The sequence below is a fragment of the Tachyglossus aculeatus genome, chromosome 8 (assembly GCF_015852505.1).
Source record: "Tachyglossus aculeatus isolate mTacAcu1 chromosome 8, mTacAcu1.pri, whole genome shotgun sequence".
Lineage (NCBI taxonomy): Eukaryota > Metazoa > Chordata > Mammalia > Monotremata > Tachyglossidae > Tachyglossus > Tachyglossus aculeatus.
The window spans coordinates 6,983,555-7,010,577 of NC_052073.1; the positions used below are offsets into that span (position 1 = coordinate 6,983,555).

Consider the following 27,023-nt stretch of genomic DNA (forward strand, 5'->3'; position numbering starts at 1 on the left):
CAGGGAATGTGGCTCAGTGGAAAAGAGCACGGGCTTTGGAGTCAGAGGTCATGGGTTCAAATCCCGGCTCCGCCAATTGCCAGCTGTGTGACTTTGGGCAAGTCACTTAACTGCTCTGTGCCTCAGTTCCCTCATCTGTAAAATGGGGATGAAGACTGTGAGCCCCCCGTGGGACAACCTGATCACCTTGTGACCTCCCCAGCGCTTTGAACAGTGCTTTGTAATAGTAAGCGCTTACTAAATGCCATCGTTATTATTATTATTACCAACTCTGTTATAGTGTACTCTCCCAAGCGCTTAGTACAGTGCGCTGCACACAATAAGTGCTCAATAAATACTACTGATTGATTGAGGGACTGTAGCGCTTACTAAATGCCATCGTTATTATTATTATTGCCAACTCTGTTATAGTGTACTCTCCCAAGCGCTTAGTACAGTGCGCTGCACACAATAAGTGCTCAGTAAATACTACTGATTGATTGAGGGAGTGTAGCGCTTACTAAATGCCATTGTTATTATTATTATTGCCAACTCTGTTGTAGTGTACTCTCCGAAGCGCTTAGTACAGTGCGCTTCACACAATAAGTGCTCAATAAGTACTAATGATTGATTGAGGGACTGTAGGCTCATGGGGGGCTTGGAATGTGTCTGTTTATTGTATTGTAACCTACCAAGTGCTTAGTACAGTGCTCTGCACACGGTAAGCGCTCAGAAATCCGATTGACTGACTGATTAAAGCTACCTAAGCGGAACCACCAGTGAATGCTAACTCTCTTGTACTGTGCTCTCTCCCAAGTGCTTAGTACAGTGCTCAGCCCGTGGTAACTGCTCAATAAATTCCCCTGATTGATTGATGCTAAGGAGAGGCCACTGCGACTTGTACTTCCCAAGAGCTTGGTACAGTGCTCCGCACACAGTAAGCGCTCAGTAAATACGATTGATTGATTGAGTGGCCCTCTTCGTTATAAATAATTCCTTCCTTGGGCTAAGGCCCGTGGGGCCATTTTCTCCACCTTGGCTGGATTGCGCAGGGCCAGTCGGTGGTCAGACTCCCCCGGGGCTCGGGAGAATTTAGAACCAGGTGAGTCTGTTGGATTTGAGGTCGGCGGAGCACATGTTACTCTTACAGCTGCCTCCGTATTTGGAGGGGCAGGCAGAACAGGGTCTCCCCACTTTGTACGGGGCCTCGCCGATCCAGTTGCCCCTGGAAGAGAGAAGGAAGCAGAGAGGGAGATAGGAGTCACTCGGCTCTCAGAGCTACGGCGGACGGGACCCCGAGCTTCCTCTTCAGTCCGCAGTGTGGAGGATGGGGAGAGGGAGATATGTTCACATCTTTCATTTAGACAATCGAAGTTACCACCTTCTATTAATTCCTGTCTCCCCCTCTAAACTGTAATCTGTAAAGAAGCACCGTGGCTTGGTGGAAAGAGCCCGAGCTTGGGAGTCAGAGGTCGTGGGGTCTAATCCCAGCTCTGCCACTTGTCTGCTGTGTGACCTTGGGCAGGTCACTTCACTTCTCTGGGCCTCAGTTCCCTCATCTGGAAAATGGGGATGAATAGTAAGCACTTAACAAATGCCATTATTGTTATTATTGTTCTCTGTGCCTCAGTTCGCTCATCTGGAAAATGGGGATGAAGAGTGTGAGCCCCCCGTGGGACAACCTGATCACCTTGTATCCTCCCCAGCACTTAGAACAGTGCTTGGCACATAGTAAGCGCTTAACAAATGCCATTATTGTTATTATTATTCTCTGTGCCTCAGTTCCCTCATCTGGAAAATGGGGATGAAGACTGTGAGCCCCCCGTGGGACAACCTGATCACCTTGTATCCTCCCCAGAGCTTAGAACAGTGCTTTGCACATAGTAAGCACTTAACAAATGCCATTATTATTATTCTCTGTGCCTCAGTTCCCTCATCTGGAAAATGGGGATTAAGTCTGTAAGCCCCACGTGAGACAACCTGATTACCTTGTATCTACCCCAGTGATTAGAACAGTGCTTGGCACATAGTAAGCACTTAAAAATGCCGTTATCATTATTATTATTATTCTCTGTGCCTCAGTTCCCTCATCTGTAAAATGGGGATTATGTCTGTGAGCCCCAAGTGGGACAAACTGATTACCTTGTATCTACCCCAGTGCTTAGAACAGTGCTTGGCACATAGTAAGCGCTTAACAAATACCATAATTGTTATTATTACTAATATCTCATTAGGGGCAGGGAACGTATCCGCTAATTCTGTTGTATTGTAGTCTCCCAAACACTTAGAACAGCGCTCTGCACATAGCGAGTGCTCGATAAATACCACTGATTGAGACAGACAAGGACAAACTCTGGCCAAAGTTTGCTAGCTCCTGTCCACCTGTCTACTTACTGAGGGTCAGGGGAGTCTTGGGGGGGGGGGAGTTTTCTCATTGGGGGCCTCAGTTTCCCTGTACTTTCCCCCTGAGGGAAAGGAAAAAAGATGGGCTCTCCCACCAGAACTGCCCAATGATGCCCAAAAAGCAGCTGGGCATGTCTCAGGTTGGGGGTCACGGTCAGGACATTTCAGACCTGGTCTTTTCAGCTCTCTACCCCAACCCAAGCGCTTAGTACAGTGCTCTGCACACAGTAAGCGCTCAATAAATACGACTGAATGAATGAACCCCAAAAGCAGTGTGGCCTAGTGGAAAGAGCACAGGAAAGAGTCAGGAGACCTGGGTTATAATGCCAGCTCTGCCCCTACCCTGTTCTGTCACTTAAATAAGTCTCAACTTCCATCTGCCTCGGTTTTCTCATCTGCAGAATGGCAACTCGATTCCTGGTCTCTCTCCTGCTTAGACTTTGTGCTCCCATGTTGGGCAGGGGGCTCTGATGGATCTGATGATATTGTATAATAATAATAATAATGGTATTTGTTAAACACTTACTATGTGCCTTTTAGACTTTTAGTCTTTTAGACTGTGAGCCCACTGTTGGGTAGGGACTGTCTCTATATGTTGCCAATTTGTACTTCCCAAGCGCTTAGTACAGTGCTCTGCACATAGTAAGCGCTCAATAAATACGATTGATGATGATGATGTGCCAAGCACTGTCTAAACACTGGGGTAGATACAGGTAATCAGGTTATCCCACGTGGGGCTCACAGTTTTAATCCCCATTTTGCAGATGAGGGAACTGAGGCACAGAGAAGTTAAGTGACTTGCTTAAAGTCACACAGCTGGCAAGTGACAGTGCCGGGATTAGAACCCACAACCTCTGACTCCCAAGCCCGGGCTCGTTCCACTAAGCCACATATCTACCTCAGCACTTGGTACAGTGCTTGGCACCTAGTAAGCTCTTACATAAATGCCACAGTTATTATTATCATCACTTTTAAATGATATTTGTTAAGTACTCAGTTCCAGGCATTGTTCTCAGTGCTGGGACACAGTCTCTGTCCCACATGGGGACCATGTTCTTAATCCCCATTTTACAGAGAAGTGAAGTGACTTGGTCAAGGTCACACAGCGGGCAAGTGGGGGAGCGAGGATTAGAGACTGTGAGTCCCATGTGGGACTACCTAATTACCTTGTATCCCCTCCAGCGCTTAGAACAGTGCTTGGAACATAGTAAACGCTTAACAAATGCTGCTATTATTAGAACCCAGGTCCTTCTGACTCCCAAGCCTCTATACACTAGGCCACACTGAGGTGTAAAATGAGCCCAGGGAAGGCTTTTATCGGAAGAGGTAGATTCAAATTTAAAAAGGGGAAGAGCATCTTCTTGGGGCCAGGAATCTCCATCCTCTGAGGTTGTCCCTCACTCCTAGAGGACCCCGGATCCCGGACCCCGACCCGAGACCGGACACTTACTTGATGGCGTAGTTGCACACCAGATACACGGCCTGCCGCCAGTTGCTTCCCCAGATATTGATGCTGGTGCAAGTGTGGAGGGCGCAGCCCAGCCTGTTGGATGATGCCCACACCATCTGTGCCCGAGACAGGGAGAATCCGCAATGAGAGCTCCACGGCTCGACCCCTGACCCCCGACCCATTCCTGCCCACCACGATCTTACAGTCCAACGGACTAGGCAGGCAAAACTGGTAATTATTTTCAAAGCGTCAGAGCAGGAAGTAGCTGCACGGAAGGATTAAAACAAGAAGGAGCTCAAACGAATCAGGGTGATAATAGCAGAAGTACTAAGAATGATGTTTAGTTGATGTGCCCGAGAGGTTGAGATTCAGCAGGGGAGGCTTCCCGGAGGAGGTGAGATTTTAGAAGGGCTCGGAAGACGGGGGGAGCTGAGGTCTGGTGGATTTGGGAGTCATGTGGCAGGCCCGGGAGTCATGAGGTCACGTGTTCCAATCCCGGCTCCGGGAGTATGTAGGTGTTGATTCTGTTGGATTCTCCGGAATCCTTCGTATAGTGCCTCATCCTCTAGAAATCCCACCAGCAGTGGTGACGATGATTGCTTCTATCAGCCAGCTGGATTTATTGAGCGCTTACTGTGCGCAGAGCACTGTACTAAGTGCTTGGGAGAAGACCATATACCAATAAACAACACAGTCCCTGCCCACAACGAGCTTACAGCCTAGAGAAGCAGCATGGCGTAGTGGATAAAGCACGGGCCTGAGAGTCAGAAGGACCTGAGTTCTAATCCCCTCTCTGCCACTTGTCCACTGTGTGACTTTGGGCATGTTACTTCTCTGAGCCTCATCTGTAAAATGGGGATGAAGACCGTGAGCCCCGTGTAGGACAGAGACTGTGTCCAACCCCCTTACTTAGAACAGTGCCTGAGACATAGTAAGTGCTTAAAATACCACTTACTATGGGTAAGTGGGAGAAATAGAAATAAATACTATTTTATTTTGTGAGCTGCTGCTCAGGTTTACCTAGCTCCAGCAGATCCTTTCCCTCTGGACACCCCCAACCTGCTTGGCGATCACCTTGTTGTACTCTACTGTCTCCCAAGCCCTCAGTACAGTGCTCTGCACACAGTAAGCGCTCCATACATAGCACTGAATGAACGAAGGTCCCGCCTTCCCGGACCATACCTGGGTGTAGTGAGTGCAAACGTGGCCAGTGCAATTAGAGGGACAGCTGGGCTTGCAATCCCTTGACGATGGGAACGTGTAGTGTTTCTTCTCATCCAACCAAGGCTTCACCAAATCCACCACGGAGCGGAATCTGAGGAATAGCCAGAGCAAACAGGAGAGGAAAAGCGGGACTCGCTCTCCCTTCTGTGTCATCTATGCACTTATACCTGTGACGTTCGGGAACTTGATATTTGCCCCAACTCCGCAGCAGTTGTGTATAGATCTTTATTAATAATAATAATTACGGTATTTTTTAAGTGCTTGCTGTGTGCCAGGCAGTGTACTATAAGCACTGGGGTGTATACAAGCAAACTGGGTTGGACACGGTCCCCGCCCCATGTGGGGCTCACAGATTCAATCCCCATTTTACAGATGAGGGAACTGAGGCCCAGAGAAGTGAAGTGACTTGCCCAAGGTCCCACAGCAGACAAATAGCAGAGCCGGGATTAGAACCCACGTCCTTCTGAGTCCTAGCCCCATGCTCTATCCATTAGGCCATGCTGCTTCTCATAATTATAAATATTGAAATTATATATTATAAATTACTTATTTGTATTAGTGGCTGTCTTCCTCTCTAGAATGTAAGCATGTCTGGGGCAGGGGACAGGTCTATCAAGAGCATGGGCCTGGGATTCAGAGGACCTGGGTTCTAATCACGGCTCTGCCCATTGCTTGCTGTGTGACCCAGGGCAAGTCACTTGGTTTCTTTGTGCCTCAGTCCTCCTCTTTGACCTCCCACTTAGATTGTGAGCCTCTTTGTGGGATGCGAACTGTGTCCAACTTAATTGGTTTGTATCTACCCCAGCGATTAGAACACATGGTAAGCACTTAACAAATACCATAAAAAACTCTGTTGTAATGTACTCTCCCAAATGCTTAGTACAATGCTCCGCACATAATAAATGCTCACTAAATATAACTGATTGATTAAAAAAGGAGGAGGTAGAGGAGCTGGAAGAGCCCAGAGCTGATGATAATAATTATAGGGGTATTTGTTAAGCATGACACACATTCTTCTAAGTGGTGGGGTACATACAAGATCAAGCACTTAATACAGTGCCCAGAAAGGGCTCAATAAATATGACTGAATGAATCATCATGTCAGATACAGTCCCTGACCCATACGAGGCTCAGAGTCTAATGGTGAGGGACAACAGGTATTTAAGTCCCACTTTACAGATGAGGAAAATGAAGAACAGAAAAGTGAAGTGACTTGCCCAAAGTCACGCAGCAAGCAAGTGGTGGAGGATTCAGGTCTTCTGACTCCCAGCCCATGCCCTTTCCATGATGATGATAATAATAATAATAATAGTATTTGTTAAGCGCTTACTATGTACCAAGCACTGCTCTAAGCGCTGGGGAGATACAAGGTAATCAGGTTGTCCATATGGGTTCATGGTCTTAATCCCCATTTCACAGCTGAGGTAACTGAGGCACAGAGAAGTGAAGTGACTTGCCCAAAGTCAGACAGCTGATAAGTGGTGGAGCCGGGATTAAAACCCATGACCTTAAACCCCGGGATTAAAACCCAGTACAGTGCTCTGCACACAGTAAGCGCTCAATAAATACGATTGATTGATGACCTCTGACTCCCAAGCTCAGGCTTTTTCCACTAAGCCATGCTGCTCCACTGATTTGGCCTGCGGGCCACCAAAATGGGGAGGCGGTTAAAGGGATAGGGAAAGGGGCATTTAGAGTCACACTGAACTAAGATCCTGCTGCCACCTGAAGACTTTAGCGGTGGGAACAGGGTCAGTAGGAAGGGCAGAGCCAACGGGGGCAGGAAGGAATAGTGGCGTCTTCAGGGTAGGGTGTTAGATGTCCAACATGACACAACCCAGAGACAGCTGGGGGGCAAAGGGGAAGGGGGGGGGACACTTACCGGCCGGAGTGGACAGAGAGGTTCTGGCCCACGTGTCTCATCAGCTGAGGGGGCCCGTGGTCCCAGATGCACTGGGTAGCCCAGGCCTTGGCCACCTTGGCCAGCTGTTCATCCCACACCTGGTGGGAGAAAAATCCACGCCCTCCATTAAAGTGGAAGCTTCTTGCGGGGGGGGGGGGGGGGCAGAGAATGAGTCCCTTGCTTGTTTTGTACTTCATTAGTGCTTAGGGCAGTACATTGCACCCAGTGGGAACTCATTAAATAATAATCATCATGATTTGTTAAGCGCTATGTGCCAGGCACTATACTAAGCTCTGGGGTGAATACAAGCAAATCGGGTTGGACACGGTCCTTTTCCCATGCGGGAGGATCACAGTCTCCCAACACCATTACCTACCAGGCACCATTATCCAGCTGCCCTTGGGACAGTCTCCCAGAAGCCCCCCACCTTTCTGGGAGAGCTGAGCCGAGAGCAATATTAATAATGGCATTTATTAAGTGCTTACTACGTGCAAAGCACTGTTCTAAGCGCTGGGGGGGTACAGGTGATCAGGTTGTCCCACGTGGGGCTCACAGTCTTCATCCCCATTTTACAGATGAGGTAACCGAGACCCCGAGAAGTCAAGTGCCTTGCCCAAAGTCACACAGCTGACAAGTGGCGGAGCCGGGATTTGAACCCATGACCTCTGACTCCAAAGCCCGGGCTCTTTCCACTGAGTCACACTGCATGAATAGTGGAGCAGGGGTGTCCTCAAGCCCGGTGGTGTGGTAGGGTGCCAGTTCACGCCACGTGGCCTCCCAGCCTCCACTCACCATGTACTCCATGTTGGAAGCCGGTGGGAAGACCTGCGCGCGGACGCGGTTGTGGAAATTGAGCAGGGCAATCACGTCCCGAGTGACGATGTGGCGCTTTTGGCGCTGTCTTGGGATGCCAGGGCCCAGCAAGGAGCCCTCCGGACTGCCCCCGGGGCCCGAGGTCAGCCCTGAAGGGGCGTCGGGCAGTGCCGACGAGCAGGATTTCGGGGCCATCCCCCAAAGCAGCCCTGCCAGGTACAGAGCTGCCCACAGCAGGCGCATGGTCTGATGCCAGCTGGCTCTCCCAGGGGTGAGCGTCCTCCGGGACACGGAGCTGGGGATCTCGAGAGGGGAGGGAAAACAGGGAATATTTTCATTTCTGCATTTCCAACAGCAAGAGCCTGAGTTAATAACAATAGTGGTATTCGTTAAGCACTTGCTAAGTGCCAGGCGCTGTACTAAGTGCTGGGGTGGATACAAGCAAATCCCTGTCCCATGAGGGGCTCACAGTCTCAGCCTCCCTTTTACAGATGAGGGAACTGAGGCCCAGAGAAGTGAAGTGACTCACCCAGAGTCACACGGCAGACAAGCGGCAGAGCCGGGATTAGAACCTGTGACCTTCTGGCTCTCAGGCCTGTGCTCTATCCACTATGCCATTCTGCTTCTCTAAGCCCAGCTCCACAACTTTTCTGCTGGGTGACCTTGGGCGAGTCGCTCGGCTTCTCGGTGCCTCGGTTCTCTCATCTGTAAAATGGGGATTAAGACCGTCAGCCCCATGTGGGACGTGGACTATGCACAACTTGATTAGCTTGTGTCTACCGCAGCGCTTAGTACAGCGCTTAGTATAAACAACAGGCTAGGTCCAAGAAAATCTGTCTTCCTCAGGCGCTAAAGAACAATACTAATGAGGTTGATTCTGGTCACTGTTAAGCACTTACAATATCCCAAGCACTGTGCTAAGAGCAGGGTAGATATGATACCGTGAGAAACTTCCTAGGGGAAAGGAGGTCAAAAGCAGTCCCTCCACCCCTAAAGCCGAGGAGAAGGGTGAACAAAACCTCAGATCCCATCTCTGCCAGCCGGAGCAGATCCCATGAGGAGAGGAAGAGAGGGAAGGAAAGAGGGGCAGAGAGGGAAGCCCGCCACTGACGCTCTTTTCGAGGGAGAAATTTTCCAGGCTCCTTCAGCGTGTGCAGAGAGCCAGATGGCGGCTAATTCAGCCCAGGTGCTGGAGGCTCCTGTCAAGGCACAATTCCCGCTCTGTCTCCCAGGCCGGGGAGTGATTCCGATCCTCTCTGGTCCAACCCCAGGCCCGGACCACCTCTCTGGGTGGTTGGGAGGGGACAGTGGTCAAGGCCTCCCACAAAGCTGTTCCCCAGTCCAAAAAAAAAGTCCTTTCCCCTCAAAAAAAAAGCACATACACACATACACAAATTCCCACCGCTAGCTACACCTTCCCAGCTCGGAGAAGGAGCTGAGGGGCCCAGACTGCATACCGAGGAGAAGAAGCCAAGAATAGCAGAGAGCGTCCTGGCGGGGATGGCTGTGAAGGCCACCGCCGCTACTGAGGTTAGAGAGGTGACAGTGGAGGCTCGCAGTTCTCCGCGCTCTCCTGGCGTCGTGGGGGGTGAGGGGAGATTTCAACCCGGCCAAGTCCTTAGAGCTCCTGATGCTATCTGACGTGTCTTCAGTCTTCCCCCAACAGAAGGGCTCTCAGAGTTTGGAAAGCGCTTTCCCAGCCAGCTAACTTATAGGCTCTCACCCTCCTCCCTCTCTCTCCCGCCCCCTCCCTCCACACTCCTTCCCTCCCATCTTCTGTCAGCAAAGTCTACCAACTCTATTATACTATCACCTTCTAAGTGCTTAGTCCAGTCCTCTGCACGTGGAAAGTGCCAATAAATGCCATTGATCAATCAATTAAAACCCATCCAGACCCCGGCTCTTTCCACTAGGTCATGCTGAGAGGACATGGATTGTTCGTTCATTCAATCATATTTATTGAGCGCTTACTATGTGCAGAGCACTGGACTAAGCGCTTGGAAAGTACAATTCGGCAACATTCATTCATTCATTCATTCAATCGTATTTATTGAGCGCTTACTGTGTGCAGAACACTGTACCAAGCGCTTGGGAAGTACAAGCAGAGACAATTCCTACCCAACAAAGGGCTCAGCTTGCCCAATAATAATGATGATAATAATAATGGTATTTGTTAAGCACTTACTATGTACCAGGCATCAAACTAAGTGCTGGGGTGGTGGATACAAGCAAATCGGGTTGGACATAGTCCCCGACCCACGTGGGGCTCACGGTCTTAATCCCCATTTTACAGATGAGGGAACTGAGTCCCAGAGGAGTGGAGTGTCTTGCCCAAGATCGCCTGGCAGACAAGTGGATGAGCGGGGATTAGAACCCAGTTCCTTCTAACTCCCAGGACCGGGCTCTATCCATTAGGCCACCCTGCTTCATCAGACCCCTGGCATTTAAAAAATCCCCTCCAGGTGGATTGGGGGGGGTTCCGCCTGCCTGGAAAGCACTGTGAACCCCCAGATAAGGGTGATAAACAGGGAGCCGGCATTTACTGTCTTTGCAAAGGCTCCCGACGGCCCACCCTCTTGATTTGCTATGACTTTTTGATTGGCTAAAATACTTTCCTACCACTCTGGTTTGGATCGTGCTTGCCCTTGGACAGATGCGCTCTTTACTCGAGCACTTGGGATTGTTCCCAGACTGTTATCCTGTGGGTTCTTGCCGGTGTATTTCTCGGACGAAACAGCCTTAGGATATTCAGCGCCGTTGGCTGTATCTTCGATGAAGCGAATGTTCCGTGCCATATTGGGTTAGAAGCTCAACTTTGTGAGTATGCAAAAGAACTTCCACCACGCAGTCCAACCGAAGTGAAATATATATGCTATCACCGGCTCACTATGACAGGGAACGTTTTTTAAAAAAATATTTATGGTATTTGTTAAGCATTTACTATGTGCCAGGCACTATTCTAAGCGCTGGGGTAGATACAAGATAATCAGCTTGGACACAGTCCCTGGCCCACATGGGGCCCACAGTCTTAATCCCCATTTTACAGATGATGTAACTGAGGCACAGAGAAGTTAAGTGATTTGTTCAAGGTTGAACAGCAGACCTGCAGAGCCTTGACTAGAACCCAGGTTCTTCTGACTCCCAAGCTCGTGCTCTGTCCACTAGGCCACACTGCTCCTAATTCTGTCGAATTGTATTGTCCTCTGCCAAGCACTTAGTATCCTCTGCCAAGCACTTAGTACAGTGCTCCGCACATAATGAATGCTCAATAAATACCATTGATTGATTACTACTGCAAGAGGGTAAACTGCTTTCAAATGGATTAGTACAGTCTAGACTGTGAGCCCGTTGTTGGGTAGGGACCGTCTCTATATGTTGCCAACTTGTACTTCCCAAGGGCTTAGTACAGTGCTCTGCACACAGTAGGTGCTCAATAAATATGATTGAATGAATGACTATGCAATGTAATGTAGATATGTGGAAATGTTCCAAGGGATTCTTTATTCAATAGGTACTTGACATCTTTATTATCCCAGCTATTCAAGGGTGCAAACTCCCAACAGGCCTAAGCTAAGAGGTTTTACACTCTAGGGTCATCCACGCTGCCCCAATTAATTACGGTGTTTGTTAAAAGCTTAATATGTTCCAATCCCACATGGGGCTCCATCGTCATCCCCATTTGACAGATGAGGGAACTGAAGCATAGGGAAGTGAAGCGACTTGCCCAAGGCCATAGAGCAGACAAGTGGTAGAGCCAGGATTAGAATCCATGACCTTCTGACTCCCAGGAGCCGGCTCTATCCACACCACCATACCTGTTGTTGGGTAGGGATTGTCTCTGTTGTTGAATTATACTTTCCAAATAGTAAGCGCTTAACAAATACCACTATAGTTACCATTAGAGAAGCGGCGTGGCTCAGTGGAAAGAGCCCGGGCTTGGGAGGTTGTGGGTTCTAATCCCTGCTCTGCCACTTCTCAGCTGTGTGGCTTTGGGCAAGTCACTTCACTTCTCTGGGCCTCCGTTACCTCAGCTGTAAAATGGGGATGAAGTCTGTGAGCCCCACGAGGGACAACCTGATCGCCTTGTATCCCCCCCCAGTGCTTAGAATCAATCAATCAATCAATCGTATTTATTGAGCGCTTACTGTGTGCAGAGCACTGTACTAAGCGCTTGGGAAGTACAAGTTGGCAGTGTTTGGCACATAGTAAGCACTTAACAAATGCCATCATCATCATTATAGTTTATTGTCGGGTGAGTGGGAGGAAAGGTGGGGGGCTCCCGCCCGGTCCGGACAGCCCTTAGGGCCCGCTTCTCGCAGGGAGGGGGTCTGCCACCACCGCCCCGGCCTAGAGATCAATCAATCAATCAATCAATCAATCGTATTTATTGAGCGCTCACATCCCTCTACTTGAGCCCGCTGTTGGGTAGGGACAGTCTCTAGATGTTGCCCACTTGGACTTCCCCAGCGCTTAGTACAGTGCTCTGCACACAGTAAGCACTCAATAAATACGATTGAATGAACCAGGGGGGCTTCTCCCCTCCCACCCGCAACAGGGCTCCAGCAGTAGACCCAGACCTATCCACCCTCAGTGGACGGCAGCGGGGGCCTTTGGTGCCAATGACTTCCAGGGCCAGAGTGGAACAGCCGGCAGAGAGAGAGGAGAGGAGAGGAGCTCACCAGACCGTGAAGCATTCCAAAAACCCGCCTGCCACCCAGCCAGCCCGCTCAGAAAATACACGGCCAGCCAGAGCCGCCGACCGCCCTTCTGCTCTCACACCTGCAGACACAATACCCTCCCTGCCTGCCACCCCCAAACACACAGGGTTCGAGGATATTTTCGCTGACAGTGAGATTCCACCCTGGAGACGATGATTATTATTGTATTTGGTAAGCACTTACTACGTGTCAAGTACCATCCTGAGCGCCGGAGTAGATAGGAGACAGTTGAGTCGGTTGCAGTCCTTGTCCCAGTCTAATAATAATAATAATGATGATGGCATTTGTTAAGCACTTACTATGTGCAAAGCACTGTTCTAAGCTCTGGGATAGATACAGGGTTAGCAGGTTGTCCCACGTGGGGCTCACAGTCTTAGTCCCCATTTTACAGATGAGGTAACTGAGGCAGAGAGAAGTTAAGTGACTTGCCCAAAGTCACCCAGCTGACACGTGATGGAGTCTGGATTCGAACCCATGACCTCTGACTCCAAAGCCCATGTTCTTTCCACTCAGCTACGCTGCTTCTCTAAGAAGAACTGACATTGAATCCGCATTTTACAGATGAAGAAACGGAGGCACAGAGAAGCCAGGCTCTGCCACTTGTCTGCTGGGTGACCTTGGGCGAGTCACTTCACTGGGCCTCAGACAGGGAACCTCGCATGGACAGGGACTACATCCGAGCTGATTTGCTTGTATCCACCTCAGCGCTTAGTACGGTGCCTGGCACATAGTAAGTGCTTAACAAACACTGCAATTATTATTATCTCATCTGTAAATTGGGGATTGAGACTGTGAGGACCACATGGAACAGTGCCTTGTCTCCACCATCATCATCATCATCATCATCAATCGTATTTATTGAGCGCTTCCTGTGTGCAGAGCACTGTACTAAGCGCTTGGGAAGTACAAGTTGGCAACATATAGAGACAGTCCCTACCCAATAGTGGGCTCACAGGCTAGAAGGGGGAGACAGAGAACAAAACCAAACATACTAACAAAATAAAATAAATAGAATAGATATGGACACCATTCATTCATTCATTCATTCAATCATATTTATTGAGTGCTTACTGCATGCAGAGCACTGTACTAAGCGCTTGGGAAGTACAAGATGGCAACATATAGAGATGGTCCCTACCCAACAGCGGGCTCACAGTCTAGAAGGGGGAGACAGACAACAAAACAAAACATGTGGACAGGTGTCCAGTCATCAGAACAAATAGAATTAAAGCTAAATGCACATCATTAACATGATTGTCTAGTATCTATTCTAGCCCTTATTACAGTGCCTAGCACATAGTAAGCAGCGTGGCTCAGTGGAAAGAGCCCGGGCTTTGGAGTCAGAGGTCATGGGTTCAAATCCCAGCTCTGCCAACTGTCAGCTGTGTGACTTTGGGCAAGTCACTTAACTTCTCTGTGCCTCAGTTACCTCATCTGTAAAATGAGGATTAAAACTGTGAGCCCCCCGTAAGGCAACCTGATCACCTTGTAACCTCCCCAGCACTTAAAACAGTGCCTTGCACATAGTAAGCGCTTAACAAATACCATTATTAATTTTATTATTATTAAATACAATGAAAACACAAAAAATAGACATCAGAACCAGCTGCTCATGCAGGACTTCAGTTTAGAATGGGGGAAAAGGGATGAAATATCCAGGGAGATTTCTGCTGAATTTGATTTTTCAGTAGTGAGGGTGATTTGTGGGCAGCAGGGAACATGTCCACCAACTCTGTTATACTGTACTCTCCCAATCAATCAATCAATCAATCGCATTTATTGAGCGCTTACTGTGTGCAGAGCACTGTACTAAGCGCTTGGGAAGTACAAGTTGGCAAAATATAGAGACAGTCCCTACCCAACAGTGGGCTCACAGTCTAAAAGGGGGAGACAGAGAACAAAACCAAACATACTACAAAATAAAATAAATAGAATAGATATGTACAAGTAAAATAAATAAATAAATAAATAGAGTAATAAATATGTACAAACATATATACATATATACAGTACTAACCAAGCACTTAGTTCAGTGCTCCGCACACAGTACACACTCAATAAACATAAATGATTGAACCATCACTCTCTCTGGCCCATTTTCCCCGGAACCAAGCTCACTTCTTGTGAGATGAGAGGATGAGATGAGATGAGATGAGTGGAGGAGAATATCTCTGGGAGATCTCAGCAGCAGTCACTGCCATGCCTTCCCACAGCTCATAAAACTGTGAGTCCGGCTGTTGGGTAGGGACCGTCTCTATATGTTGCCAACTTGTACTTCCCAAGCGCTTAGTACAGTGCTGTGCACACTGTAAGCACTCAATAAATACGATTGAATGAATAAAACCACAGTGGAGCCCTGGTGGCCTGTGGTAAGGGCTTGACTTCCTTTCCACTTCATTCAGAAAAACAAGAAAGAGAAATAAAATTCCCTTAGCAAGCCACAGTGCACAAGGGTATTTTTTATTGACTAATTTGTTTTAAGAAAATAAAACTCCTTTGCCCTCTCCCCTCAAGAAACCAGCCATTTGAAGAAGTCTCTCTTCCTCCCTATCCCACCCACATGCTTTCCCAAATACACCTTCCATACACAGATTATACATAACATAGACTGTGAGCCCATTGTTGGGTAGGGACGGTATATGTTGCCAACTTGTACTTCCCAAGTGCTTAGTACAGTGCTCTGCACACAGTAAGCGCTCAATAAATACGATTGAATGAATGAATGAATAACCCCCACCCTACCTCCTTCCCCTCCCCATAGCACTTATATATATATATATATATATATATATATATATATTTGTACAGATTTATTACTCTATTTTACTTGTACATATTTACTATTCTATTTATTTTGTTAATGATGTGCATAGAGCTTTAATTCTATTTGTTCTGACAACTCTGACACCTGTCTACATGTTTTGTTTTGTGGTCTATCTCCCCCTCCTAGACTGTGAGCCCATTGTTGGGTAGGGACCATCTCTATATGTTGTCAACTTGTACTTCCCAAGCGCTTTGTACAGTGCTCTGCACACAATAAGTGTTCAATACATATGATTGAATGAAATGAATGAATCTCCAAACACACATACTTACCTGAAGTAGCTAAAGCAATATTAACCATAATCAATACACTCCCTTCCCCTTCCGTACCCCTGAAGCACACTCACGGAATCAGTTTTAAAGGTCATTATCATCAGCAGCAGTGCTAAATAATAATAATAATAATGTTGGTATTTGTTAAGTGCTTACTATGTGCAAAGCACTGTTCTATGCGCTGGGGGATACAAGGTGATCAGGTTGTCCCACGTGGGGCTCACAATCTTAATCCCCATTTTACAGATGAGGTAACTGAGGCACAGAGAACTTAAGTGACTTGTCCAAAGTCACACAGCTGACAAGTGGTGGTGTAGGGATTAGAACCCATGACCTCTGACTCCCAAACCCAAGCTCTTTCCACTGAGCCACGCCAAAGAGCTGCCTCTATGTGCAGAGCACTCAACCAGGTACTTGCTAGTATGAAATACCAACCTTACTCACAAGGAAATTTAATCAATCTTTATTCATTCATTCAATCATATTTATTGAGAGCTTACTGTGTGCAGAGCACTGTACTAAGCGCTTGGGAGAGTACAACATAAAACAGAGTTGGTAGACGTAAAAACAACAGGACATAAATGGATAAAACAGGAGCTAAAAGAGCAACATCCTCGGGGCAGGGAACGTGGCTACTAACTCTGTTGTATTGTCCTCTCCCCAGCGCTTAGTACAGTGCTCTGCACACCCTAAGCGCTCAATAAACAAGTACCACTGAGTGAGGGCATGCAGATAAAATTCACCAGTGACCAAGGAGCAGCCTCAGATGTTCACCAAAACAGAAAATTATAAGCAATAAGATATACTGGTTGAGACCAATAGCTGACATATGCCAGGACATTAACTATGTGCCAAACACTGTGTACAGATGAGGAAATTGAGGCCCAGGGTCTTGCAGCAAAGTAATGAAGCCTGAATTAGCAGTGTGGCTTAGTGGAAAGAGCACGAGCTTGGGAGTCAGCGGTCCTGGGTTCTAATCCCAGCTCTGCCAGTTATCGGCTGTGTGACTTTGGGCAAGTCACTTCACTGCCCTGTGCCTCAGTTCCCTCATCTGTAAAATGGGGATGAAGACTGTGAGCCTCAAGGGGGTCAGCCTGATCACCTTGTATCTACCCCAGCACTTAGAACAGTGCTTGGCACACAGTAAGCGCTTAACAAATGCCATTATTATTATTACTATGGTGCTTTGTACATAGTAAGGGCTTGACAAATACTATAAATGGAGAAGCAGCGTGGCTCAGTGGAAAGAGCCCGAGCTTGGGAGTCAGAGGTCATGGGTTCAAATCCTGGCTCTGCCACTTAGTTGGGTGACTATGAGCAAGTCACTTCACTTCTCTGGGCCTCAGTTTCCTCATCTGTAAAATGGGGATTCAGACTGTGAGCCCCACGTGGGACAACCTGATCACCTTGTATCCTCCCCAGCGCTTAGAACAGTGCTTGGCACATAGTAAGCTTAACAAATGCCATAATAATAATAATAATTATTATTATTATTATTACTATCTCAGATTCCTTGACTTTTTCAGGCCTGTGCTCTTTCCACTAAGGCAGGTAGTTCTTAAGAGAAGCAGCCTGGTCTAGCGGATAGAGCCCAGCCCTGGGAGTCAGAAGGACTTGGGTTCTAATTCCGGCTCCAACACTTAGCTGTGTGACTTTGGGCAAGTCACTTAACTTCTCGGTGCCTCGGTTACCTCATCTGTAAAATGGGGATTAAGACTGTGAGCCCCACATGGGACAACCTGATTACCTCGTGCAGTGCTTAGAATGGTGCTTGGCACATAGTAAGCACATAAGAAATACCACAGTTATTAATTATTCTTCTTCTTCTCTGTGCCTCAGTGACCGTGTCTGTAAAATAGGGATTAAGGCTGTGAGCCCCATCTGGGACAGGGATTGGGTCCAACCTGATTAGCTTGGATCTACCCCAGACCTTGGCAAATAGTAAACGTTCAACAAGTACCATGATTATTATTTTTCTTGTGGTAGCCCCCTACCCTGTGTGTGCCCTGGGGAGAAGATGGATGGAAGAGATGGGAGATGCCCTTGGCCCTCGGAGTAGCTCAGACCCCCTTCAACGTCTACAACTGCCCTGCTAGTATCCTCTGCAGGTGCTGAATTGTCCTCTCCCAAGTGCATAGTACAGTGCATTGCACACAGTAGGCACTCAATAAATATGATTGAATGAATGAATGAATGAATGATTGGGGGTGAGGGGCAATGCTACAGTGAAAATCCTGCTAGGAAGCCCTCTCCTCCCTTTGGGCCCAGCTCTTCCTCCCAAACCCCAAGCACCTTCTCACTGTGCCTCCATTCGTTCAGTTCATTCAATCATATTTATTAAGTGCTTACTGTGTGTAGAGCACTGTACTAAGCGCTTGGGAAAGTAGAGAAGCAGCGTGGCTAGAGAAGCAGCGTGGAGCAGTGGAAAGAGCCCGGGCTTGGGAGTCTGAGGTCGTGGGTTCTAATCCCAGCTCCGCCACTTGTCAGCTGGGTGACTTCGGGCAAGTCACTTCACTTCTCTGGGCCTCAGTGACCTCATCTGTAAAATGGGGACGAAGACTGTGAGCCCCACGTGGGACAACCTGATTACCTTGTATCTACCCCAGCACTTAGAACAGTGTTTGGCACTATAGTAAGTGCTTAACAAATGCCATTATTATTGTTATTGTTATTACAATACAACAATAAATGGTGACATTCTCTAGCCACAAGCTCACAGTCCATCTCACCTGCCTCGCCGCCAACCCCTGGCCCCCGTCCTGCCTCTGGCCTGGACCAGCCTCCCTCCTCTAATCCAACAGACAATGACTCCCACCCCCTTCAAAGCTTTATCTGAAGGCCCATCTCCTCCAAGAGGCCTTCCCTGACTGAGCCCCGCTTTTCCTCATCTTCCTCTCCCTTCTGCATTGCCCTGATTTGCTCCCTTTGCTCTTCCCCCGTCTCAGCCCCACACCACTTATGTCCAGATCTCTCATTTTACTTATATGTACTGATGTCCGTCTCTCCCACTCTAGACTGTGAGCTCGCTGTGGGAAGGGATTGTCACTGTTTATTGTTGTACCGTACTTTCCCAAGCACTTAGGACAGTGCTCTGTACCCAAGAAGCACTCAATAAATACGGTTGAATAAATGAATGAATGAGTGGTGCCCGCCCTGCCGGTGGGCAGTGAGGCCAGTCTGCCCACACCCATCACTGCCCAATCCCTGCCTGTCTCTGCCCATCTCTCCCTGGCTCTGTCCATCTCTGCCTATCTCTGCCCTGCCTGTCTCTGCCCTTCCCATCTCTGCCCTGCCCATCTCTCCCCACCTCTGCCCTGTCTTGCCCATCTCTGCTCATCTCTGCCCATCTCTTCCCTGGCCTGCCCTTCTCCTCCTGTCTCTGCCAATCTCTGTTCATCTCTGCCTATCTCAGCCCTGCCTCTCTGCCCTGTTTTGCTCATCTCTGCTCATCTCTGCCCATCTCTGCCCTTCTCTGACCATCTCTGCCAATCTCTGCTCGTCTCAGCCTGTCTCAGCCCTGCCCATCTCTTTCCATCTCTGCCCACCTCTGCTCTGCCCTGCCTGTCTCTGCCCATCTCCCCCCATTTCTGCCCGTCTCTGCACTGCCCTGCCTGTCTCTGCCCTTCCCATCTCTGCCCTGCCCATCTCTCCCCACCTCTGCCCTGTCTTGCCCATCTCTGCTCATCTCTGCCCATCTCTTCCCTGGCCTGCCCTTCTCCGCCTGTCTCTGCCAATCTCTGTTCATCTCTGCCTATCTCAGCCCTGCCTCTCTGCCCTGTTTTGCTCATCTCTGCTCATCTCTGCCCATCTCTGCCCTTCTCTGACCATCTCTGCCAATCTCTGCTCGTCTCAGCCTGTCTCAGCCCTGCCCATCTCTTTCCATCTCTGCCCACCTCTGCTCTGCCCTGCCTGTCTCTGCCCATCTCCCCCCATTTCTGCCCGTCTCTGCACTGCCCTGCCCATCTCTGCCCATCTCTGCTGTGCCCGTCTCGGGCCTGTGGGGACCCACCCTGGGCTGACTCAGGGACTGCAAATATTTGCTCAGTTTTTCGGTCTCGGCTCTTTGGCTGGGAAGTCCAATCCTGCAGTCGTGAAATCCCGCAGTGGGAACAGGATAAAGAAGGGAAGCCTGGGCAGGGAACACTCTATACTGGGTGAGGGAGCGCTGTGGAAGGGGCAGCAGGTGGGTGGCTGCAGATGGATGAGGCAGGTGGGCAGCCTCTCTCCGTCAGCGGGGACCCCCGCCCCTTCCTGCCGCCCAGCAGCCCCGGGCCCTAATAGACCCCAGAATCTGCCACGCCACCAAGCCCTCGCCCACGTCCTGTCTCTGTCTGGGAACACCCTCCCTCCTCAAATCCTCTTTGATGACTCAATGACTCTTCCCACCTTCAGAGCCCTATTGAAGGCCCATCTCCTCCACGAGGCCTTCCCTGACTAGGCCCTCCTTTCCTCTTCTCCCGCTCCCTTCTGCATCACCCTGACTTGCTCCCTCTATTCATCCCCTCTAGACTTTGAGTTCGTTGTGGGCAGGAATGTGTCTGTTTGTTGTTCTGTTGCCCTCTCCCAACTGCTTAGTACAGTGCTTTGCACACAGTAAGTGTCCAGTAAATACAAACGAATGAATCCCCCCTCCCAGCCCCACGTCAATTATGTCCATATCTGTCATTTATTTCTTTCTATTCAGGCCTGTCTCCCCCTCTAGACTGTCAACTCATTGCGGATGGGGAATGTGTCTGTTTATTGCTGTAGTGTACTCTCCCAAGTTCTCAGTTCAGTGCTCTGCACACAGTAAGCGTTCAATAAATAGGACTGAGTGAATAAAATGAATGAGTCCACGTATCCAGGCAACAGATCCACAGCTCAGTTCCCCTGGGCACCCCACCCCGGCCTGGCCAGCCTCCAGGTAGACCCCCGGGCCCCAGACACCCCCACACTGTTCTAAGCACTGGGATAGATACAAGGTAATCAGGTTGGACACAGTCTCTGTCCCACCTGGGGCCCACAGTCGTAATCCCCATTTTCCAGATGAGGCAACTGAGGAATTAAGTGACTCGTCCAAGGTCACACAGCAGACAAGTGGCAGAGCCAGGACTAGAACCCAGGTCCTTCTGACTCCCAGGAACGCGGTCTGTCCACTAGGCCATGCTGCTCTTAATTGTGTTGAATTGTAATGTCTTCTGCCAAACAACACTTAATTTGGTGCTCTGCACATAGTAAGTACTCAATAAGGGATCAGCAGAGGGGTCGTCAGCAGGTCCATCAGCAGGTTCAATACCGGTCTCCTGGAGACGCCCTCTCCCTTCCCCATTCCACCCCACCTGCCCCTCCGTTTCTCCTTCCTAATCTGGGCAGACTCGGGCCGGTCTCCGGCTTCTGGCCTCCCTTCGGCCTCCGGCAGACAGCCGATACATTGGTTCAGCTGCCTCGCCTTAGAGACAGGCCAGTGAGGCCCTGGGGAGCATGAAAAGAAGAGGGGAGAGGAAGAGAAGGAAGGGAAGAGGAGGAAGGTGAGGAGGAGGAGGACAAGGAGGATGAGGGGGAGGGAGAGAAGGATGAAGTGGAAGTGAGAAGGAGGATCATCATCATCATCATCAATTGTATTTATTGAGCGCTTACTATGTGCACAGCACTGTACTAAGCGCTTGGGAAGTACAAGTTGGCAACATATAGAGACAGTCCCTACCCAACAGTGGGCTCACAGTCTAAAAGGGGGAGACAGAGAACAGAACAGCATCATCATCATCAATCGTATTTATTGAGCACCCACTATGTGCAGAGCACTGCACTAAGCACTTGGGATGATGAGGAGGAGGGGAGGAGGAGGAGGAGAAGAGGGAGGAGGGGGAAGACGATAAAAAGGAGGAGGAGGAGAGGGAAGAGGAGGAGGGGGAGGACGATGAAGAGAAGGAGGAGGAGGGGGAAGAGGAGGAGGAGAAGGTGAAGGAGGAGGGCAATGACGAGGAGGAGGAAGAGGAGAAGAGGGAGGAGGAGGAAGAGGATGAGGGGGAGGAGGAGGATGAAAAGAAGAGGGAGGAGGAGAAGGAGGAGGAGAATGAGGAGAGGAGGAAGAGGAGAAGAGGGAGGAGGAGGAAGAGGAGGAGGGGGAGGAGGAGGATGAAAAGAAGAGGGAGGAGGGGGAAGAGGAGGAGGAGAAGGTGAAGGAGAATGAGGAGGAGGAGGAGGAGGAGGAGGAGAAGAAGAGGGAGGAGGAGGAACAGGATGAAGGGGAGGAGGAGGAGGAGAAGGGGAGGAGGAAGAGGAGGAGGGAGAGGAAGGGGAGGGGAGAAGGGGATGGGGAGGAAAGGGAGGGGGAGGAGGGGGAAGGAGAAGAGGAGGAGGACAATGACGACAAAGAGGAGAAGGAGGAGGAGGTTGGGGAGAAAGGGGAGAAGGGTGAGGAGGAGGAGGAGGAGGAGGAGGAGGAAGTGGCAAACAGCCAAGTGGCATGTGCACTTGATTGGACTGGGATTCCTGCCATTGGCTTGAGTCACCCGAGGCCTGCATTCCTTCTGGACCAGTTTTCCCATCAAATGCTGGAAGGGGCTGGAGAACAATCAAAGGTGGAAATTTACCAGTCTATGAAACTACAGCTCACTCCCACCTGCCCGAGAGCTAGTGTGGCTAACAGAAGGGGCACAAGACTGGGCGGCATTCATTCATTTGATTGTATTTATTGAGCCCTTACTGCGTGCAAAGCACTGTACTAAGAGCTTCGGAGAGTACCCTATAACAACAGAGACACATTCTTGCCCACAGCGAGCTCCCAGTCTAGAGGGGTCCACTGCTACTCTTTTACCGGGCTACCAAGTGGGCAAGTCGCAACTTCCCTTTGACTTGGTTTCCTCAGCTGTAAAATGGGATTAAATTCTTGTTCTTCATCCCACTTAAACTGTGAGTCCCAAGTGGGACAGAGACTGTGCTCGACCTGGTTTTCTTGTATCTAACCCAGCGCTTAGAACAGGAATTGGCAAATAGTAAGCATTTAACAAATAACAAAATTATTATTGTTATTCTCGACCTGGTTTTCTTGTATCTAACCCAACACTTAGAACAGGAATTGACAAATAGTAAGCATTTAACAAATAACAGAATTAATATTGTTATTATTATTATAGTAAGTTCTTAATAAATACTATTATTAAATCATCTGCTCATGGCTCAGTGGAAAGAGTATGGGCTTTGGAGTCAGAAGTCATGGGTTCAAATCCCAACTCCGCCACTTGCCAGCTGTGTGACTTTGGGCAAGTCACTTCACTTCTCTGTGCCTCAGTTACCTTATCTATAAAATGGGGTTGTACCACTTGGGACAACCTGATCACCTTGTAACCTCCCCAGCACTTAGAACGGTGCTTTGCACATAGTAAGCACTTAATAAATGCCATTATTATTATTATTATTATTATTATTGTTATTCATTCCATTGTATTTATGGAGTGCTTACTTTGTGCAAAGCACTGCACTAACAGTCCCAAGGGTGAATTAATTATTTCACTTCAGCCCTGCTGTCATCCTCACACTTGGGAGTAACGCCAATTCTATTTATTTTGATGCTATTGATGCCTGTCTGCTTTTTTTGTTATTGTCTGTCTCCCCACTTCTAGACTGTGAGCCCATTGTTGGGTAGGGATTGTCTCTCTCTCTTACCGAATTGTACTTTCCAAGCACTTAGTACAACAGTAAGCGCTTAATAAATAGGGTTGACCGACTGAATGAATGAACTTGGGTACTCATCTTCCTCCCTTTCCACCTCCCAACCATCCCTGAGGCATTTATGACTATCATCATCATCATCATCATCAATCGTATTTATTGAGCACTTACTGTGTGCAGAGCACTGTACTAAGCGCTTGGGAAGTACAAGGTGGCAACATATAGAGACAGTCCCTACTCAACAGTGGGCTCACAGTCTAAAAGGGGGAGACAGAGAACAAAACCAAACATACTAACAAAGTAAAATAAATATAATAGATACGTACAAGTAAGATAAATAAATAGAGTAACAAATATGTACAAACATATATACTACCTACAATCCTTATGAATCAATTGATTGTATTCATTGGGCATTTACTGTGGCAGAGCAGTATACTAAGCACTTGGAAGAATATAATGAAACAGAGTCGGCAGATATGTGCCCTGTCCACAGCAAAACTTACAGTACGGAGGGGAAGAAAGACATTCATATAAATAAATAAATTATGGATATGGACACAAGTGCTATGGGGGTCAGAAGGGGTGAATAAAGGAGGCAAATCCAAGTGCAAAGGTGATGCAGAAGGGAGTGGAAGAAGAGGAAACGAGGGCTTAGCCGGGGAAGGCCTCTTGGAGGGGACGGGCTTTTAATAAGGCTTTGAAAGTGAGGAGAGTGATGTCTGTTGGATATGAGGAGGGAGGACGTTCCAGGCCAGAGGCAGGACGTGGGCAAGAGGTTGGCGGCAAGATAGATAAGATGAACACCCTCTCTCTTCATATCCAACAGACAATGACTCCCCCCGGCTTCAAAGCCTTACTGAAGGCCTATCTCCTCCCAGAGGCCTTCCCTGATCAATCCCTCCTTTCCTCTTCTCCCTCTTCCTTCTGCGTCACCCTTTCTCCATCCCCCTCCCAGCCCCGCGGCACTTATGTCCATATCTCTCATTTATTTCTTTCTATTTGCGTCTGTTTCCCCATCTAGAATGTGAGCTTGTTGTGGGCAGGGAATGTGTCTGTTATTATATTGTCCTCTTCCAAGCACTTAGAACAGTGCTCTGCACACAGTAAGCGTTCAAAAAGTTGGACTTACTGAGTAGGTTGGCATGAGAGGGGTGAGATGTGCGAGCTGGCTTGTAGTAGGAAATCAGGGAGGTAAGTTAGGAGGAGGGGGCAAGGTGAATGACTGCTTTAAGGGCCCTGGTAAGGAGTTTCTGTTTGATGCGGGACTGGATGGGCAACCACCCGAGGTTCTTGAGGAGAAGGGAAACATGGACTGGACGTTTTTGTAGGAAAACGATCCAGGCTGCACAGAGAAGTGATGACTTTTAGACTGTGAGCCCGCTGTTGGGTAGGGACTGTCTCTATATGTTGCCAACTTGTACTTCCCAAGCGCTTAGTACAGTGCTCTGCACACAGTAAGTGCTCAATAAATACGATTGATTGATTGACTGGATGCTAGTAATCAACTGCATCGCGTAGAAAATTCAGAGCTGCCTCAATAGTCTGTTACGTAGACCGTCTCCCAAACTGGTGCGGTGCTCTGCACACAGTGAGCGCTCAGTAGATATGATTGAATGAATGAATGAATGAATGAATGAATGAATGAGGCCTTCCCAGACTGAGCCCCCTCCTTCCTCTCCCCCTCCCTACCCTCCCCCGCCCTACCTCCTTCCCCTCCCCATGGCACCTGTATATATGTTTGGACAGATTTATTACTCTATCTATTTTACTTGTACATATTTACTATTCTATTTATTTTATTTTGTTACTATGTTTTGTTTTGTTGTCCGTCTCCCCCTTCTAGACTGTGAGCCCGCTGTTGGGTAGGGACCGTCTCTAGATGTTGCCAACTTGGACTTCCCAAGCACTTAGTCCAGTGCTCTGCACACTGTAAGCGCTCAATAAATACGATTGAATGAATGAATGGAATTCAGACCTAACGATACTTCACTTTGATTGCAGGGCAGGAAGATTTGGGGGAAGCAGCATGGTGTAGTGGATATAGAGCAAGGGCCTAGGAGTCAGAAGGTCATGGGTTCTAATTCCGACACTCCCACTTGTCTGCTGTGTGACCTTGGGCAAGTCACTTCACTTCTCTGGGGCTCAGTTCCCTCATCTGGAAAATGAGGATTAAGACTGTGAGCCCCGTGCGGGACAACCTGATTACCTCGTACCTACCCCAGCGCTTAGAACAGTGCCTGGCACATAGTAAGCGCTTAACAAACACCATTATTATTATTATTATTATTATTATTATTATTAAGTATGGCCTGGAGTGCGGACAGACGGGAGGCTGGGAATCTGTAACTTATTTTACTAAGTTCCCCTTGAGATGGTTAAATCCTTCTGGGCAGGGATCATGCCTACTAATCTAGGGGTCAGGACAGTGTTCTGCACACAGCGAGGATTTGATAAATATGATTGATTGATTGATTGATACGGGAATGTACAGAATACGAGCAGAAGGGTGGCCGGCTCTGCCAGCTCTAGTTTCTGGTTTCCACCTAGTTTCTGGTTAGTTTCTGGTTTCTAGTTTCCACCTGGTGGAAGTCACAGGAGAAACGAACTTCCCAAAGTCAGCTGTTGGTTTCATCTGTCCCTTCTTCACCCTGTTAATAATATTCATTCATTAGATCGTATTTATTCAATCAATCAATCGTATTTATTCAGCGCTTACTGCGTGCGGAGCACTGGACTAAGAGCTTGGAAAGTACAATTCGGCAACAGATAGGGACAATCCCTACCCAACAATGGGCTCACTGTCTAGAAGGGATAATGATTCATCCAGTCATATTTATTGAGCACACTGGACTAAGAACTTGGAAAGTTCAATTTGACAACAGGTAGAGACAATCCCTACCCGACAATGGGCTCACAGTCTAGAAATAATAGTAATAATAATAACAATGATGGCATTTATTAAGCATGTCCTATGTGCAAAGCACTGTTCGAAGCGCTGGGGAGGTTACAAGGTGATCAGGTTGCCCCACAGGGGGCTCACAGTATAATCCCCATTTTCCAGATAAGGTAACTGAGGCATGGAGAAGTGAAGTGACTTGCCCAAAGTCACACAGCTGACAATTGGCGGAACCGGGATTCAAACCCACGACCTCTGACTCCAAAGCCCGGGCTCTTTCCACTGAGCCATGCAGCTTTAATAATAATAATAATAATAATAATAATAATAATAATAAAGATAAATGTGGTATTTGTTAAGCACTTACTACGTGCCAGGGACTATACTAAATGCTGGGGTGGATACAAGCAAATCGTGTTGAACACAGCCCCGGTCCACCGTGGGGCTCACAATCTTCATCCCCATTTTGCAGATGAGGGAACTGAGGCCCAGAGAAGTGAAGCGACTTGCCCAAGGTCACACAGCATATTTACTATTCTATTTATTTTATTTTGTTACCATGTTTTGTTTTGTTGTCTGTCTCCCCCTTCTAGACTGTGAGCCCGCTGTTGGTTAGGGACCGTCTCTATCTGTTGCCGACTTGTGCTTCCCAAGCGCTTAGTCCAGTGCTCTGCACACAGTAAGCGCTCAATAAATACGATTGAATGAACGAATGAATGAATGAAGAGCAGACTGTGTCCAACCTGAATAGCGTTTATCAATCCCAGCGTATAGCAGGGCACATAGTAAGCGTTCAACAAATAGCATTTTTTAAAAAGCGCTTAGGACAGCGCCGGGCACACAGTAAGAGCTTGAGAGACCCCCCGTGGAAAACGAAGAGAGGCCAGC

The 27,023-nt window shown here is 48.4% G+C and overlaps 1 protein-coding gene across 1 annotated transcript; it reads right to left on the reverse strand.

The window, feature by feature from the left end:
- Positions 1 to 1,071: 1,071 nt before the first annotated feature.
- R3HDML (R3H domain containing like) lies at positions 1,072 to 10,567 on the reverse strand. The gene is made up of 7 exons (XM_038750701.1): positions 10,486 to 10,567; positions 9,230 to 9,345; positions 7,752 to 8,075; positions 6,939 to 7,057; positions 5,015 to 5,147; positions 3,833 to 3,948; positions 1,072 to 1,204 (listed from the first exon to the last, which is right to left on the reverse strand). The coding sequence occupies exons 1-7, from the start codon at positions 10,565 to 10,567 to the stop codon at positions 1,072 to 1,074; spliced, it is 1,023 nt and encodes a 340-aa protein (XP_038606629.1).
- Positions 10,568 to 27,023: the final 16,456 nt, after the last annotated feature.